We start from the raw sequence: 19350 nt of genomic DNA, 5'->3' as shown, positions 1-19350 counted from the left end.
TTAGATGGGGTTTTTTTTCTATTTTTGCTGTACCTCTCGCCAAATGTTGTAGCGTAAACCAGTCATTTGAGTATGTACTGAGTGCAACTGGCAGATGTCAAACTGTACTTGCATATTCATTTTTTGACAGACTTGAAATAACTTAACTAGACCCTGGGCTACAGGTTTTTCACTAGGAACTGGGAGCACAACTGAACAAGTGGTATGGGGACAAGAGACAGGAGTATGACAAGTAAGGCAATTTCTCTTCTTGATTAAACAGAACAAAATTATGTATTTTTGTGATGGACAGTGGTGCGATGTTGATCAGAAGTACACTGTGCAAATAATAATTTCACTGTACTCCATCTACAACACCTACTACTATATTGTCACGGCATGGTTCTGCACCACCAAAACTAGTAACAAATAATTATATTTTAAGGAACAGTGAAAAGTAAGTACAGTTTAGTCTTTACATTAAGCAGAGTTCTTGAGGCTTGTGTACAGCCAAGCCTTCTGAGTCAGCTGAGTTGGAAAGACACACATTGTGATTTTAATTGTGTAACCTATTTCATTTCTCTGATCACAAATGATAATTTAATATAAAGGGTTAAAAAGATTAATTTGCTTGAACCTATAAGCATTAACCAAAAGACAATTGTGATTATCAGAGGGGACTGTGTGCAGAGGGTACAGACCTATAAATACCTTGGAGTGCAACTGGATAATACATTGGACTGGACTGCCAATAGTGATGCTCTGTGCAAGAGAGGACAGAGCCGACTATACTTCTTCAGAAGGCTGGCGTCCTTCAACATCTACAATAAGATGCTGCAGATGTTCTATCAGATGGTTGTGGCAAGCGCTCTCTTCTATGTGGTGGTGTGCTGGGAAGGCAGCATAAAGAAGAGGGACACCTCACACCTGGACAAACTAGTGAGGAAGGCAGGCTCTACTGTAGAGACAGAGCTGGACAGTTTGACATTCGTGACAGAGCAGCGGGTGCTGAGCAGGCTCCTATCAATCATGGAGAATCCACTGCATCCACTGAACAGTATCGTCTCCAGTCAGAGGAGCAGCTTCAGCGACAGACAGTCTGTCAGTGGAGCAGGACAGTGACAGCAGAGTAGATCGTTCCTCCCCCACCCTATGAGACTCTTCAATTCCACCCCAAGGGGGGTAAACGTTAACAGAACACAAGATTATAAACTGTTATACCCGCCTCACACTCTCCACCATTTTTTTTTAACTTGCACTGCGCTTTAATTGCTCTTTAATTAATATTGTTTTTATCAGTATGCTGCTGCTGCTGGAGTATGTGAATTTCCCCTTGGAAATTAATAAAGTATCTATCTATCAATGGAGTCCAGGCAAGAGGAATACTTGCCAATTTTATGAACCTTTGCATTTTCCTAGCCATATTTAGGTTCAGGTCTGCCCAAGTACATTTCAGCATTGTTTGTTCCAGACCAGCTTCAAAAGTTGTAGTCATGCACACCTCAGATTTAAAATGCTAAAGCTTCCTTTACAATGCCTGAATGTAGAAATAATACGTCTTTGCCAATTCATAATGTTTTTTGCGAATTAACACAAACATACAATAAAACTTTAAAAGAGCCACAAATATTTTAAACCCATAAAAACAAAATTAAATTTAAAGTAAAACACTGTCTTCAATGAAAAGACAAAAAAAGGTGGGCTAGTGATCTTGTTATGCTCTCTTTAGAAAGCAGCAATCCCAAGTACAGAGTGATCTTCGAATGTGGCAATGATAAAACAAGAGCCATTCTTTGTAATGGCCAACCTTGCCACAAGCTCTCAGTCACTTGTGCAATGAATACAAGCCTAGCCTAAGTAAGTTTTTAGGTAAACTCAAAACATCAGAGCTCCTAAAATTTTTTTCTTAAATGAGGAGTGTTTGTGTGTAAGAGAGCTAGACACACAAACAATACAAGATATCAGAACAGATTAAAACATAACTGTGTATACGGTTTTAAATTTTGGGTCAAATTAACTTTTGTCTTTTTTTTACATTATTTAGGCCCTTATTAGATTCAATGATGCCAGGATACACTTGGGTTCTTCATAATCCTGAACAAGATAAGTGGGTTATGAAACTGAAAGATTTAACCCCCAAAATGTTCTACTGTGGCAACAGACTGACAGATTCTATTAAATATAATCTGTTTCTTGATTACATTTGTTTTAGAGAGTAATGTCTTATTTTCAATTTGTGTTTATTTCTGGAGCACTATGTTGCCAAGAAAAATAATACAGTGTGCATATAATCATAACATCTGGAGGAGAACAAGTATAGATACAGTGGGTACGGAAAGTATTCAGACCCCCTTCAATTTTTCACTGTTATATTGCAGCCATTTTAAAAATCATTTAAATTAATTTTTTCCCTCATTTAATGTACACACAGCACCCCATATTGACAGACAAAAAAAAATAATTTTTGAAATTGTTGCAGATTTATTAAAAAAGAAAAACTGAAATATCACATGGTTCTAAGTATTAAGGCCCTTTGCTGTGACACTCATATATTTAACTCAGGTGCTTTCCATTTCTTCTGATCATCCTTGAGATCACCTTCATTTGAGTCCAGCTGTGTTTGATTATACTGATTGGACTTGATTAGGAAAGCCACACACCTGTCTATATAAGACCTTACAGCTCACAATGCATGTCAGAGCAAATGAGAATCATGAGGTCAAAGGAACTGCCTGAAGAGCTGAGACACAGAATTATGGCAAGGCACAGATCTGGCCAAGGTTACAAAAAAATTTCAGCTGCACTTAAGGTTCCCAAGAGCACAGTGGCCTCCATAATCCTTAAATGGAAGATGTTTGGGACGACCAGAACCCTTCCTAGAGCTGGCCGTCCGGCAAAGCTGAGCTACCGGGGGAGAAGAGCCTTGGTGAGAGAGGTAAAGAAGAACCCAAAGATCACTTTGGCTGAGCTCCAGAGATGCAGTCAGGAGATGGGAGAAAGTTGTAGAAAGTCAACCATCACTGCAGCACTCCACCAGTCAGGGCTTTATGGCAGAGTGGCCTGTCGGAAGCCTCTCCTCAGTGCAAGACACATGACAGCCCGCATGGAGTTTGCTAAAAGACACCTGAAGGACTCTGAGATGGTGAGAAATAAGATTCTCTGGTCTGATGAGACCAAGATAGAACTTTTTGGCCTTAATTCTAAGCGGTATGTGTGGAGACAACCAGGCACTGCTCATCACTTGTCCAATACAGTCCCACAGTGAAGCATGGCGGTGGCAGCATCATGCTGTGGGGGTGTTTTTCAGCTGCAGGGACAGGATGACTGGTTGCAATCGAGGGAAAGATGAATGCGGCCAAGTACAGGGATATCCTGGACAAAAACCTTCTCCAGAGTGCTAAGGACCTCAGACTGGGCCGAAGGTTTACCTTCCAACAAGACAATGACCCTAAGCACACAGCTAAAATAACGAAGGAGTGGCTTCACAACAACTCTGTGACTGTTCTTGAATGGCCCAGCCAGAGCCCTGACTTAAACCCAATTGAGCATCTCTGGAGAGACCTAAAAATGGCTGTCCACCAACGTTTACCATCCAACCTGACAGAACTGGAGAGGATCTGCAAGGAGGAATGGCAGAGGATCCCCAAATCCAGGTGTGAAAAACTTGTTGCATCTTTCCCAAGAAGACTCATGGCTGTATTAGCTCAAAAGGGTGCTTCTACTAAATACTGAGCAAAGGGTCTGAATACTTAGGACCATGTGATATTTCAGTTTTTCTTTTTAATAAATCTGCAACAATTTCAAAAATTCTTTTTTTTGTCTGTCAATATGGGGTGCTGTGTGTACATTAATGAGGGAAAAAATAATTTAAATGATTTTAGCAAATGGCTGCAATATAAAGTGAAAAATTGAAGGGGGTCTGAATACTTTCCGTACCCACTGTATGTATGTGTCCTTTTAAATGCTGCAGTCTGCCTTGTGCTTCTAGGAGAGATTACCTTCATGACTCTGTAATGGAATAACAAGACCCAGACAAATGAAATGATCACATAATACAGCAAATTAGCCTTTGCCTAGTCCTTTACCTTGCTACAAATCTCATCTAGTGACATTTAAACACGGCAAGCTGACATACTTCTTTTTCTATACACTTTCTTTAAACTACAAAGATTAAAAACCAATTGCCGTTTAAAAACAACCCTAGTAAAAGACGTTTAAGTTCTATAATTGTGGCAGATTAGTGAAATAAGCTCTCTAAAGCAAGACAACGTTATCCTGATCCTTCCCATGCGGTCATTCCCCGTAAATTAGTTTCTCTGGATTGTCTGTCCATTCGAGTGACCCCCAGTCCTCTCCCACCACTCTTGCGCTCTTAATTGTCCCCGAGATGTCTCATCCTTCGCACCTTTTGCTTCATTCTTGAGATGCCTACCTTCCCAAATCACTTTTTTTTCCTTTCATTCCTTGATATCCTGCCATTATTCTCCACCTCACATCTTCCTCTATACTGTAACCACTAGGGCCCAGGCTTTGCAGTCCACCCCTTTCATACCCATCTCCCATTTCTTGTGCACCATTCGGTGGCCACACCTTGTGCCGACTCTTTCTCCCCATCGAGCCCCTTGCCGCCGGTATCTTCTTCCTGTTACTGAAGGGTCTTTACCTTCTAGGTATGTTTATCAAACATTTGTCACAGGCCCTGCCTCCTTCCATTTCCCTTTCATTCTAACCTTACCCCATACCATTTCACTCCTTCCTTTCTTTTCCTCATTCGAATTCACCCCTTCGGGCCCCTTACCTCCTCCGCCTCCTCTCTTTCCCTCTGAGGTTTTCACTCCTCTCCTATTCAGTCGTGCTTTAGTGTCGCGCTTGCTGCTAAACTCCGTCGGACGGAACGTTGCCTAGCACCCCCTCACTCACCTGTTATGTAGTCAAAAACCTCGTCGTCAATTTGCGGGAACTCGTTCCTCAGAATCTCGGTGTAAGTCGCCATGATCCCCTGACCGGTGTGCGAAACGGGCGCATGCGCTTACGAGTTTGAGTGGTACGCTGGGAAACGTAGTTTTTTTAGAGACGCAGCCTCCGTAAACTTTCTTTTTTTCGTGGGAGCAAAAAATCCCCATCCTCTCGAACCAACTGTGTACTGAAGGTGAAAGTCACTTTTCTCATCAACGTATTTCATGTTGCACTTTTCTTCTGGAAATCCCACAATGCTCTGCGTTCGTCATTACATGGATATCTGGGAAATTGAGTTCCTTTCCTCGCGGTGTATTTGTAGTAGACCTACACGCTGGCAATTCCGATGTTCAGCGCAATCTACTACAAGCGTAAGCGCGCAAAGTCCACTCTTCACTCTTATCGCTCGTGAGTTATAACAATACATTATGGCAGATGTTCTCTAGACTATATATGTAAAGGACGTGACGCCCATAAATGTTTACACAATCTTAACGAGTATATTTGAAAAAAGGACAAAAGTCGGCATCAACTACGTTTCAACATTATATGAAAACAGTCAAGTCAAGAGACACATGTATATAACTGGTATATATTCCCTTACTTCATGTAATTAGATGCTATTCTCTTTCTCTCTTAGGCTACTGGAAATCCGCACCGATGCTCTACAGATCGCAGTTGGCCAAAATTTAGAAATAATTCTGATTTAAGAGAATTGTGTTTGATGCAATACTAAACAGTCCATTTTCTGAATAGTTTATGGTTTTCAAACTGTATTCTTAAAATAATGTTTTTTAATAGCACTTTATAGTTCTTTACTGGGTTGTGTGGTTCCCCTCCTGGAATCATTGCTTGACAAATCAACATTTAATTCTTGGAAGGGTTCTTTGCATATAAAGTTGGTTCTTTGCGCAGCTTTGAAAAAAAACAAAACATCCTAATAAACAGGTAAAAATAAACATGAAATTATTAATGTTTGGTAGACATGACACTAACAGATTAGGAAAAACTGTGTTTAGCCTGTGTTACATACCTATGTAGCAAGAGTTCTTTTACTTTCTGTTCATGGTTATTTGCTGTGTGGAGCTTGCTGCTGATCTTAATAAATGAAGGTTCTTCCTGGAACCTTCAAATGGGTCTTTGGAAACAAAAATGATTCCCGTATAGCATCGCTGTGAAGATCCACACTGGCACTTTCCTGACGTTCTTAAAGAATCCATTCCAATGATGAAGAGTGCCTTTGATCAGAATCAGAATCAGGATTCGCTTTATTGGCCAGGTACACAAATGTGGAATTTGTCTTCTGGTATTGGTGCAACATACAAGGACAACACAGAATACAAAAGATAAATGGAAGAAGATAAAATATAAAATGATAACGTACGATGCAGCATACAAGGGCAATACAAAAAGGTAAAGAGACAGTAAATGTCCAGGCAGTCTAGTGTGCTGGTGATTCCGAATAGAAGCTCATACCTGATTAGTCACAATAACTGCACATGGAAACAAAAACTGTTTCGGTGACGTGTTGTTTTAGCTTTCATTTCACGAAGATGTCTGCTGGGGGGGGAGAAGTTCTTGGAACATGTGACGCCTTGGGTGAGTCGGATCAGCAGTGATCTTTGAGGCCCTCTTCCTCACCCTGGACTCCATCAGAACTTCAATGTGTAGTAAGTTATAGCCTATGATCTTTTCACAGGTTCAGATGATGCGCTGCAGATAGTCTTAGACTGAGGCAACACCAAACCAGACAGTTACAGATGAGGTCATCTTGCTCACCCTACCAGACCCGTCCTCCTACTCCATGCCAATTCGAGCTCGTGAAATCCGAGATTACAACTCCATCTCATTCCCCTCTTCGAGGCAACCCAGGCCAGGATGGAAACTGTCGAGGAAATGCCGTAGATTTTTGCGAAACAACGTGAAGCGAACAGGTGAGTGCTGCAGAATCCATCACGCCGACACAAGCAGTCTGCACGGCGCCTCTCTGTCCGTCCCTACAGGTCCGGTGCGCTATTTTTTGTTTTAATAAACTTCTTTATTGCCTTATCATTTACTGAGCAGTTTACCATAAGGTGTATACAGATCGCGAGTTACCTTTCTGTTATTTCTTTCTTATTTTGCTCTGGATTCAAATGTAATAAATTTTATAAATGTAAAAGGCCTTTTCTTACTTAGTATCAAATCACACTACTATTTTTACATTAAAATAATCAATTAAAAGCATCTGGCACATGACAAAGAAAGACCCACAAACAAAAAAACTATCAATAATCACTTGTTAAAATTCCAAAATGCAACATGAGGGTAGGGTGTGGTGGTGGTAATGAACATCTCCCTTAATTAGAGGGTTGCGTGCACCAGCTTATATCACACAATACTTCATCATATACAGTATTGTCTGCTATACTTGCACTTGCTAAAGGTCTGTGATTGCCCAAATTAATTGCAATATCATTCACTCATGCCATGGTACTGCAATTAGTAGAGATTAAGATCCAGGAGAATCCCTAGCTTTGCAGTTGGGTTTCTACTAGCGGGGTGACTCTGGCCAAGTTGTAGAACATTTTGGGGGCCCTTGGCTTAAAAACCATTCTGGAACGCCTAGGCTAAATCGTAAATTCATCGAGACTGTCCTTGTACCTGGATTCGTCTGAAACCCCATGTGTTACCACCAATGTGCAAGGATCACTTAAAACATTGAAACTGAAACCGAATTGTGCAGTTGTTCGACCTTTCGTGGTCACTGAGGGTTTATTATGGTGACCGAAGAGGGCAAATCAAATTAACAGAAAACAAAATAACAGTAAAGACAAGTGCTGTCAGTCCGACACAAATTTTCTTCTCATCCTACAGGGTGAATTCCAGTGTTCCAACTTATCAAGTCTAAGTGAAAACCTCAAGGTAAAGCAAAACCACAAGTGCTACAATAGGGGTAACGTGAAATCGGCAACTTTCTCCTTAAAAATGCCAGCTGCTTTATTTATTGATGGTAAGAGAGAATCTAAAGACTCACTGTGAATGAAAAGAGCAGGTATTTCAGAATATTAACAGGTGCCTTTCTATAACCGAGCCCACAGGGGATGCACAAACCAGTGTGTTTCTTTGTGCCAGTCCCAAGCCCGGATAAATGGGGAGGGTTATGTCAGGAAGGGCATCCGGTGTAAAATTTTGCCAAATCAATATGCGGACAATAATTCAAATTTCCATACCAGATCGGTCGAGCCCCAGGTTAACAACAACTGCCACCAGTACTGTTAGCCAACAGGGTGCTGGGGGAAATTGCGCTACTGTTGGCCAAAGAAGAAGAAGGAGAAGAAGAGTAGGGAGACATGTCTGGAGGCAGGAGGAGAGTAGGAAAGTAAAGAGAGTGGAACTGAGGGTAGAAATTTTGAATGTTGACAGTATGACTGGTAAGGGGAGAGAGTTAGCAGATATGATGGAGAGAAGGAAGGTTGATATATTGTGTGTGCAAGAGACTAAATAGAAGGGGAGTAAGGCCAGGTGGATCGGAGGTGGATTCAAATTGTTCTATCATGGTGTGGATGGGAGGAGAAATGGGGTATGGGGTTATTCTGAAGGAACAGTATCTCAACAGTGTTTTGGAAGTGAAAAGCTGGAAACTGAAGGTGTGTTGATGAATGTTGTTAGTGCATATGCCCCACAAATTGGGTGTGCAATGGGTGAGAAAGAAGATTTTTGGAGTGAGTTGGATGAAGTGATGAACAGTGTACCCATGGGACAGCAAGTGGTGAATGGAGCGGATTTCAACGGGCAGGTTGGTGAAGGGAACAGAGGAGAAGAGGAGGTGATGGGTAGGTATGGTGTCAAGGAGAGGAATGAAGAAGGTTAGAGGATAGTGGATTTTGCCAAAAGGATGGATATGGCTGTGGTGAATACATATTTTAAGAAGAGGGAGGAAAATAGGGTTACATACAAGAGTGGAGGAAGATGCACACAGGTAGATTACATACTATGCAGAAGAGTTGATCTGAAGGAGATTGACGGCTGCAAAGTGGTGGCTGGGGAAAGTGTAGTTAAGCAGCATAGGATGGTGGTCTGTAGGATGACATTGGAGATCAAGAAGAGGAAGAGAGTGAGGGCAGAGCCAAGGATGAAATGGTGGAAGTTGAAATAGGAAAACTGCAAGGTTGAGTTTAGGGAGGAGGTGAGACAGGAACTGGGTGTCAGTGAAGAGTTACCAGAGAGCTGGGAAACTACAGCAGATGTAGTAAGGGTGACAGCAAGAAGGGTGCTTTGCGTGACATCTGGAAAGAAGAAGGAGGAAAAGAAAACCTGGTTGTGGAATGAGGAAATACAGGAGAGTATACAGAGGAAGAGGATGGCAAAGAAGAAGTGGGATAGTCAGAGAGATGCAGAAAGTAGACAAGAGTACAAGGAGATAAGGCACAATGTGAAGAGAGATGTTGCAAAGGCTAAAGTAAAGGTGTATGATGAGTTGTATGATAGGTTGGACACTAAGGAGGGAGAAAAGGACCTGTACCAATTGGCTAAACAGAGGGACCGAGCTGGGAAAGATGTGCAGCAGGTTAGGGTGATAAAGGATAAGATGGAAATGTACTCACAAGCAAGGAGAGTGTGTTGAGCAGATGGAAAGAGTGTTTTGAGAGGCTGATGAATGAAGAGAATGAGAGAGAGAAGAGGTTAGATGATGTGGAGATAGTGAATCAGGAAGTGCAACGGATTAGCAAGGAGGAAGTAAGGTCAGCTATGAAGAGGATGAAAAATGGAAAGGCCGTTGGTCCAGATGACATACCAATGGAAGCATGGAGGGAGGTGTTCAGGAGAGATGGCAGTGGCGTTTTTAACCAGATTGTTTAATGGAATCTTGGAAAGTGAGAGGATGCCTGAGGAGTGGAGAAGAAGTGTACTGGTGCCAATATTTAAGAATAAGGGGGATGTTATGGGAAAGTGTAGTGGAAGCTAGGTTAAAAAGTGAGGTAATGATTAGTGAGCAGTAGTATGGTTTCATGACAAGAAAGAGCAAAACAGATTTGTTCTGAGGGTGTTGATGGAGAAGTATGGAGAAGGCCAGAAGGGGTTGCATTGCGTCTTTGTGGACCTGGAGAAAGCATATGACAGGGTGCCTCGAGAGGAGCTATGGTTTTGTATGAGGAAGTCGGGAGTGGCAGAGAAGTACGTAAGAGTTGCACAGGATATATACGAGGGAAGTGTGACAGTGGTGAGGTCTGCGGTAGGAATGACGGATGCATTCAAGTTGGAGGTAGGATTACATCAGGGATCGGCTCTGAGCCCTTTCTTATTTGCAATGGTGATGGACAGGTTAACAGACGAGATTAGACAGGAGACCCGTGGACTATGATGTTTGCTGATGACATTGTGATCTGTAGTGATAGTAGGGAGCAGGTGGAGGAGACCCTGGAGAGGTGGAGATATGCTCTAGAGAGGAGAGGAAATTAAGGTCAGTAGAAACAAGATGGAATACATGTGTGTAAATGAGAGGGAGGTCAGTGGTCCGCTGTGGCGACCCCTAACGGGAGCAGCCGAAAGAAGAAAAAGAAGAAGAATAGGTGCCAGCAAGAAATTACACAAGAGGCAATCGTTCACCCAGAAACAATGTGTATGGGCTTAATCCAAACGTCAGGTCATGTGAGGAGTATCGGACAAGTGCGCACACCCATAATAATAATTATTATTGTAACAATCTGGGAAAGAAATTGCCACTGGGCAGAGTGTTTAATTATAAATAGTCAAAAGAAAAAAAAAAGGGGGGCAGGCAGAGACACAACTGCCACTCTTAATAAAACAGCCTCTGGGGTGCTGGGAAGGTGGGGTGCTTGTATGTGGGTTGGGTTTTAAGGGGGTGTGTTTTTTGCTGTTTTTTTGTCCTGACGACGTTGTTGTTTTTTTTGGGGTTTTGTAGAAATAAGAAGGAAAGTGAATAAAAACCATTTTGATTAGTTCTTTATTTGATAATTACCACCACTTGCCTGCGAGATTCATTTGCCCGTCTGGGAAGGGAGCATTACACTGGTGTCAGAAGTGGGACAAGGCATCCCTTTGAGACGGCTGTTGCAAGAAACAGGACATGAAAATGGCGGACGAAGAATTTCCCCCTCCACCCTGGTGGTTACTGCAGTGCAGAGAAGAACCCGAGGTCAAACATGAAGAACCGAGAGGCGCGAGGGAAAGGCATGATTTACCAAGGTTGAAACCGGGACGCTACGACGGGACGGGCAGCTGGGAAGCCTTTTGGAACAGGTTTGAAGTTGTTGCAGAGGCGAATAAGTGGGGAGTCAAGGATAGAGCAGTGCAGTTTGGGGCGGCGTTGGAAGGGGAGGCTTTGAAAATCCTTGAGGATGTTCCGCGGGAGGATTTAACAGACTTAGGACTGCTTTTGAAGGCCATTGAGCGTAGTTTCGGGAGGACAGAAACCATATTAGTACTTCAAAGGCAACTGCACGAACGAACTCGGAGGTCTGGAGAACGTCTAGGAACATTTGCCGCGCAAGTGCAGGGACTGGTGGGGCGAGCCTATGCAAATTTCCCCCGCAGGTTCCGGGACGAATTGGCACGGGGACGTATTTCTCCGTGGACTTGAACCTAAAGCATTGCGCCACCACGCTCAACTTGCCCGACCAGCAACTCTAGAAGCAGCCCTCGAGCGGGCTGTAGAGTTTGAATTGGTATGTGAGGGGGAATCGACTTATACGGAGGGTCGGGAGAGGGAGCGGGAAAGGATGTGCCGCCAGTCACCGCGCGACTATGTGTTGTGTCTGGGAGAGGAACCCTCAGGAGGAACTCCCCTGGTGGAACTAAACCTTATGAGAACATCAGCTACGGCCACTACACCACCTACTTGCTGGCGCTGTAGCCAACCCCGGCATCAATAGTCCAGCAACTATTCTGGGCTCCAGAGAAATGTCGGGAAACGGCCAGGGTTCGGAGATTTCTGGACCCTTTAGTAGTCCCGCTGCAACCGACAACAAATGTGGGCCGTGACGAGTTGGTGATCCCAGTGGGACAGCTAGGTTCTGGAGATTATTGTCATTTGCCTATTCGAATTTGGGACACTGATGTGAAGGCTTTGATAGATACCGGGGCTACATCTACTGTAGTGCGATGTGATCTGCTACCTAAAAACTGCTCCCTACAAGCCATTCCTGGCCAATTCGTTACTGCCATGGGTGAGCATGCTATGATGGAGGCGCCTGACCACCGCTCTTCTAAGAATAGGAAGACATGTTTGGACATTCCCTGTTTGGGGAGCAAAAATTAGAGACGCTTGCATCTTGGGTGTAGACTTTTTGACTAAAACCCAGGCACAGATTGACTTTGGCCACGGGACTCTGTTGATACCTGGCAGTGCACCCTGTAAATTGATGGGCTGTCAATTTCAGTTGGGACCACCTCCCCACTCTGTCAATCAACTGGGGGCCTTCCCAACCCCTGTGAGCAATAACGGTGGGCAATGGAATGATATCCTGGAAGACCTTTGGGAAAGAAGCTACCAGGGATTAAAGGAACCTCAGCGACAACAACTTAAGGATGTATTGGAGGAATTTGGAGACTCTTTCACCACCTCTTCTAAGGACATCAGGCAAATTCACCTCGTCCACCATCACATCGACACGGGAGATGCGCACCCGATCAAACAACATCCGCGGCGCATTCCCCTGGCACGACAGATCGAGGCAGATCGGTTGGTACTTGAGATGTTGAATTCTGCAATTATTGAACCATCAGATTCTCCTTGGTGCTCCCCTGTTGTTTTGGTTAAAAAGAAATCAGGAGAATGGCGTTTCTGTGTTGACTACCGCCGGTTGAATGCAGTTACACGAAAAGATTCGTATCCGCTTCCTAGAATCGACGAGGCCCTTGATCTGGTGTCTGGGTCGCGTTGGTTCTCCACGCTGGATTTAAGAAGTGGCTACTGGCAGGTGGAGCTAGCCCTGGAAGCCAAGGAAAAAACTGCATTTTCAACCGGGGGTGGGCTTTGGCAGTTTCGAGTGCTCCCTTTCAGATTGTGCAATGCGGCGGCAACTTTTGAACGGCTAATGGACCGTGTCCTCTCGGACATCCCTCGTTCCAGATGCCTGGTATATTTGGACGATGTGATGGCACACGGACCCATGTTTGAAACTGCTTTGCACTCCCTTAGAACCATACTAGCGAAATTGCGAGAGGCAGGACTTAAGCTGCACCCTGATAAGTGCCAACTGCTGCGCAGAGAAGTCACCTACTTGGGGTACCGAGTAAGTGAAAGGGGGGTGGCCACTGAAGACAGCAAGACTCGAGCGATCCATGACTGGCCGACTCCAGTTAATGTATTGCAAATCCAGGGGTTCCTCAGATTGGCATCCTACTATTGGTGTTTTGTTCCTGGATTCGCTACAGTGGCTGCTCCCCTTCACCGGCGAACAAAGAAGGGTCAGTATTTCCACTGGGAAGCAGAGGAACAGTCCACTTTCCAAGCCCTGAAAGATACCTTATGCCAGGCTCCCATCTTAACCCCACCTGACCATGCCCTGCCTTTTGTTTTAGACACGAATGCCAGCAATGTAGGTTTAGGTGCAGTCCTGTCACAACCATACTCCCAGGGAGAACGAGTAGTTGCTTATTTCAGCCGAGCCCTAAGCAGAGAAGAAAGAAACTACTGTGTCACACGGAGAGAGCTCCTAGCAGTAGTGGAAGTGATCCAACATTTTCGACGCTACTTACAAGGGACTGCATTTACACTGCGCAGTGACCATGCATCCTTACAATGGCTGATGTCTTTTAGGGAGCCAGAAGGGCAAGTGGCAAGGTGGCTGGAATGGCTACAGTCGTTTCAGTTTGAAATCCAACATTGCTGGGGGGGGTCAACATCACAACGCAGATGCACTATCCCGCAGGCCATGTGCTCAGACAAACTGTGACAACTGCCGCCGTCAGGAGGACCGAGAGCGAACAGGGGAGGTGAGACACAGTTGCTTAATGTTAGCGCTGTCTAAGGTGCAATGCGATTGGGGGATTTGGCAGAACCAGGATCCAGAGATAAAGAAAGTTAGAGCCTGGGTGACAGACAATCAACGACCTAGTTGGGAGGAGGTAGCCCCAGAGGGTATGACTGTTAAGGGTCTCTGGGCCCAGTGGGACAATTTGACCATTCGTGATGGGGTGCTGATGAGAAGATGGCGAGCCCCTGCCACTGGAGAGATCACTTGGCAGGTTATAGTGCCAAAGGGGAAACAGGATGATGTTCTTAAGTCGGTGTATGGGGGTGTGGGGTCTGGCCACTTTGGGGTTACTAAGACGCTGAAGCGGCTCCGACAGATTTTTTACTGGGGGCGGTGCCAACGACATGTTGAAGATCACTGCCGCCTTTGCGACGTGTGCACCGCGCGAAAGGGGCCTCCTGACCAATCAGTTGCCCCCCTTCAACAATATAAAGTGGGTCTGCCTATGGAGCGGGTTGGAATAGACATATTGGGGCCTTTTCCCCGTTCGCGTCAGGGAAATAGGTACATCCTTGTTGGGGTAGACTATTTCTCCAAGTGGCCGGAGGCGTACCCTATTCCTAGCCAAGATACGGAAACCGTGGCTACTGCCCTAGTTGAAGGCATGTGTAGTAGGTTTGGCATGCCACTAGAACTCCATTCAGACCAGGGGCGTAATTTTGAAAGTAAAGTTTTTCATCATGTGTGCGATCTGCTACACATTCGGAAAACGCGCACCACCCCACTTCACCCCCAGAGCGACGGTTTGGCCGAGCAATTCATCCGTACTTTATCGGCTCAGTTGGCTATGGTGGTAAACAAGGACCAATGCAACTGAGATCAGGAACTACCTTTGGCATAACGGACAGCGGTCCAGGAGTCTACGCAGTGCACCCCTGCCATGTTGATGCTGGGCTGGGAATTGAGAACCCCTCTCTCAAGTATGGTTTGCCACCAGAAAGGGAAGAACATCAGTCTGGACAAGACTATGCCCGCTGTCTTCAGGACTGAATCGACAGAGCTCACGTGTTCGCACGGGACTATCTGCACAAGGCTGGCCTTACCCAAAAGCGGCATTATGACATCAGAGCCAAAGAACACCCGTACTCCTCCGGCGACAGAGTGTGGGTGTATAGTCTCCCCCAAACTTGACAGTGCATGGGTGGGCCCTTGCCAAGTGCTCGAGCGTGTGGGCGAAGTAGTGTACTGGGTGCAGATGTCACCAAGGGGACGTCGGGTGTTTCTGCATCAGGATCGGTTGGCGCCTTACCAGGGAAGGTTTCGTGTTGATGGAAGGATCAAAGCACCAGCCGACCGGGATGTAAACCAAGAACAGCCTGATTCGGCGCTGGAGATGGTGGGAACAGAAATGCCTTCTACAAACGACGTCACGCGTCCTGAGCGACCCAGACGAGTCATCCGATTACCAGCTCGTTATCAACATTTTGAAGTGTCCTCGGGGGCGAGGAGCTAGTGGGGGTAATGTGGCAGTGTAACAATCTGGGAAAGAAATTGCCACTGGGCAGAGTGTTTAATTATAAATAGTTAAAAGGAAAAAAAAGGGGGGGGGGGGCAGAGACACAACTGCCAATCTTAATAAAACAGCCTCTGGGGTGCTGGGAAGGTGGGGTGCTTGTATGTGGGTTGGGTTTTAAGGGGGTGTGTTTTTTGCTGTTTTTTGTCCTGATGACGTTGTTGTTTTTTTTTGGGGTTTTGTGGAAATAAGGAGGAAAGTGAATAAAAACCATTTTGATTAGTTCTTTATTTGATAATTACCACCACTTGCCTGCGAGATTCATTTGCCTGTCTGGGAAGGGAGCATTACATTATTATTATTGTTATACTAAAAAGTGGGCAATTAATATAGCCTAAGCACGCATGTACCTTTACACTGGGAGCCAAAACTGAATAATCGTGAGGACGCGTGGACAAGGGAAGAACTCCACACACGCACAGAAGGCAGCTTTGCGCCACAGACATCAAGAGTTTGTATACAGAAGTAATGTTGAATGCTTCCGTTGGTGACGCGAAATTTGCATGTAAAAATACGGTCTTGTTCAAAAGGCGGGCTCCAAAAGCGATAGGGTTAAAGAAAAGGATAGAAAAGAAAGGAATTTAAGATTGGGCAATGGTTAGAGAAATAGCAAGGTAAACAGTGGGGTTGAATTTAGAAATGAGGCTAGGGATTGGGGATCTAATTTTTGGACGTCTGATTTCTACTGTCAAAGAACCAAGGTGGCATTCACTTTTTGAACAAGACCTGAAAAATATATACTGGAGTAAAATGCCAATGTACTTCTGACTCCGCCAAATAGCACTTTTGCTTTTATTGTTGTTGAGGACCCACAAAGTTAACTAGCAGGCCAGTCCTGCTTTGCACACCAGCCTGGACTCTGTGAAGACAGCAGCAGGAAGGAGGATGCTGAGCAGTCTGAGGACTATCACAACTAATGTGTCACTCCCAATGCATGACGTCCTGGTTAAACTGCTGCACATTCCAATGGTTCCCACAGGAATCGCCAGTGCATCAATTTTTTATCATCTGCTTTTAACTATTATAGCGTAAGCCCTGGTTTGACTGTTTTTTCCGCCTGTTAATGAATAATTGTAATTAGATTACAGACATACTATTTACTCTTATTTTCAGGAGTCTGGGTACAGTTGAGCAGGTGACTGTCATTGGTTACCCAAAAGGGTTGTGTGCCCACAATAAAAAAATCTGTAAAATCATTTTTATCTTATTTTGGCATAGAGGTGCCTTCCCCACGTTTCCAAACAATGACATAACATGCTTGTAATGTCACTGCTTAATTTTTATATTCCATTGCACTTCTGATTCATAGTGAGGTGCATTTTTTTAAACGTTTATAAAACTATTGTTAAAATATTACGCTTTATTGACATAAGTCATGTTCATTTAACATAACTGAATTATTTTAATATAGAATGAAAAACTTTCATTCATTTTATATAATGATATTATGTTCTTCCAGCATAGATTAATTAAGTGCATTAAGCATAATTAAATTATTTTTTATAAAAACAATTTTATTATGTGCCACCGATGTACATATTTTTTTTTTATTTTAATCTAACATGCCATTTTTTTCAGTGCTTCTTTGCTTAAGGAAAGGTGAAAAGAAGAGAATGAAAGACAAAGTAAAATGGTTTCATCTTCAACGTATTCTGTACAGACTTAGTATGTTGACTGCCGCCACACTGCTGTTTACCCTTGGGATCAAGAAATTATCAGTCGTGTGATTAGATAGGTAGATAGTTTTCTTTAGATATGCTAGAGGTAGCTTTTAGAATCTATGATGGGTGTCATTTAAAATGACCTGTTGTTGAATAGTAATATGATGCATTAACAGACACATATTGAGCAGGTACCATATACTGCCCTGTAGCTTGTTACAGGGTCCTTTTCAAGTGCCACTTCAACTGAATAGCTACCAGCGGTGATCAATGTTCCCTCTAAGGAGTAGCATATAGCGAGTAAAAAACATTGTTTATGAGCGACATTTGGTTTAAGCCAAAAATTTATGAGCACCAATTTTCGCAATAAGTACAAGCGACGCCGTCGGAATGAGCGATCGTGCGGAAAGTATGAGTAACGCTCTGAATTCGCGTGGGCAATCGCTCACGCGCTCAGCTTAGAGGGAACACTGGCGGTGATCTTCTACAGCTGATATTCCTTTAGCTACCACACAAGCTGCATGGGTAAAAGAGGATCCTACCTTACTACCCATGTCAACTTTGCTGGGCTGCTGTACCATGGCTGTGAACTTAATATCTTCATGATGTAAGATGTTAGAAAGGTAAACATGATGATCATAAACTTCAGCCATCCTGCACAGTGACTTTTCTCACTCTTCTCTTCTGGCAAACAGTACCGGCCCACTGGTATTCACATCAATATATTTAAAGACAGTTTCTGTGCACAGATGATAAGGTTATTGAACGGCCCGTCATAATAACATATTGTGTGTGTGTACCTATAATTGTATATATATATATATATATATATATATATATATATATATATATATATATATATATATATATATATCTTCCCCACACACACACATATATGCTACATTCTATGTAGACTTTTTGGATTAGTTTGCCTTAGTTGGTTTATTGTACTATTGTCAACTGTTCTGAGGAGACATGCAAGTAGGTAAGAATTGCCTTGCACTATGTACACTACAGTAGCAAGAAATAGTAAGTGAACCCTTTGAAATTAGCTGTTCTTGTGCATTAATTGGTTATAAAATGTGACCTGATCTTCATCTAAGTCAGAAGTATAGACAAATACAATATGCTTACCCAAAAACTTCACAAACAGTTATGATGTTCCATGCCTATATTGAACACATCCATCAAATATTCAGTTAACTATGGAAAAAGTAAATTAAGTCATTGGATTTAATAACTGGTTGAACCTCCTTTGAGTGCTATAGCCTCAAACAAATACTTCCAGGCTTTGACTCATACCTGCACAATATTCAGGAGGAATTATGGACCATTCCTCAAAAGAGAACTTCTTCAGCTCAGCCATATTCTTAGGATTTGGTGTGAACAGCTCTCTTGACGTCATTCCACAGCATCTGTTTTGGTTGAAGTCTGGTCTCTGACTGGGTCACTCCAAAAGGTACATTCTCTTTTTTAAGCCATTGTGTAGTAGATTTACTTTGATGTTTAAGGTTATTGTCCTGCTGCTTCACCCAACTTAAGCTGAGCTTCAGCTGGCAGGCACCCACCCTGACATTATCCATAGGAGAACATGATAAACTTGGAAATTAATTTTCTCTTTGTCCGAGTCATGAGGCAGCAAAGCAGCCCTGAGTCATTACAATCTCTCTAGTGTGCTTTATCTTTCGCAAGATGTTTTCATGTTGGTATGCGGTGCTCTTTTTACTCCATACCTACTGCTGCATATTCTTCCTGAAGCCTAGTTTCATCAGTCCAAAAAAGTGTTTTCACAAAGGCATTATGGGGTGTCATTACGGCAGCAAGGAATGATGGGGTTTTTTTTCTTCTTTCTGAGAGCAGTGGCTTCCTCCTTAGTGTCCTACTATGGATACCAAGCCTGTTCATGCTTGGTAGACCGATGAACAGAGGTTTTACTTGTTCCAAAGGTTCCTTCAAGTCTTTAACTGTTACTCCAGGGTTCCTTGTTCCATCACTGGGCATTCTGCATTGCACCAGTCAAGTCACTTCTGGTTTCCACTTCTAGGGGGAGCACACAGTACTAAATCATCTCCATTTATACACAGTTTATCTAACTCTGGACTAACAGATATCAAAACTCATTGAGATTACTTTGTAGCCCTTTTCAGCTTCATGCAAATCAACTATTCTTGATGGCTGATCTTCTGAGATCTCTTTTTCATGTTAGCAAATGCTTCCTACGAACTGCAAACTCTAAAGTCTTTTTTTTAATAGGACAAAA

General features: G+C 43.5%; 1 protein-coding gene across 1 annotated transcript in view; it reads right to left on the bottom strand.

Annotated features, from left to right (window-relative positions):
* The window catches only part of abcf3 (ATP-binding cassette, sub-family F (GCN20), member 3), a 19207-nt gene extending 14115 nt beyond the window's left edge, over positions 1-5092 (bottom strand). Inside the window, exon 1 of the mRNA XM_039764997.1 lies at positions 4900-5092. Within this exon, the coding sequence (XP_039620931.1) occupies positions 4900-4972 (73 nt within the window). The 5' untranslated portion in view covers positions 4973-5092. The remainder of the gene's footprint in view (positions 1-4899) is intronic.
* Positions 5093-19350: the final 14258 nt, after the last annotated feature.

Source organism: Polypterus senegalus, chromosome 1, assembly GCF_016835505.1.
Source record: "Polypterus senegalus isolate Bchr_013 chromosome 1, ASM1683550v1, whole genome shotgun sequence".
Taxonomy (NCBI): domain Eukaryota; kingdom Metazoa; phylum Chordata; class Cladistia; order Polypteriformes; family Polypteridae; genus Polypterus; species Polypterus senegalus.
Note: the sequence above shows the minus strand (reverse complement) of the source record. Positions and strands in the feature narration are given on the sequence as shown.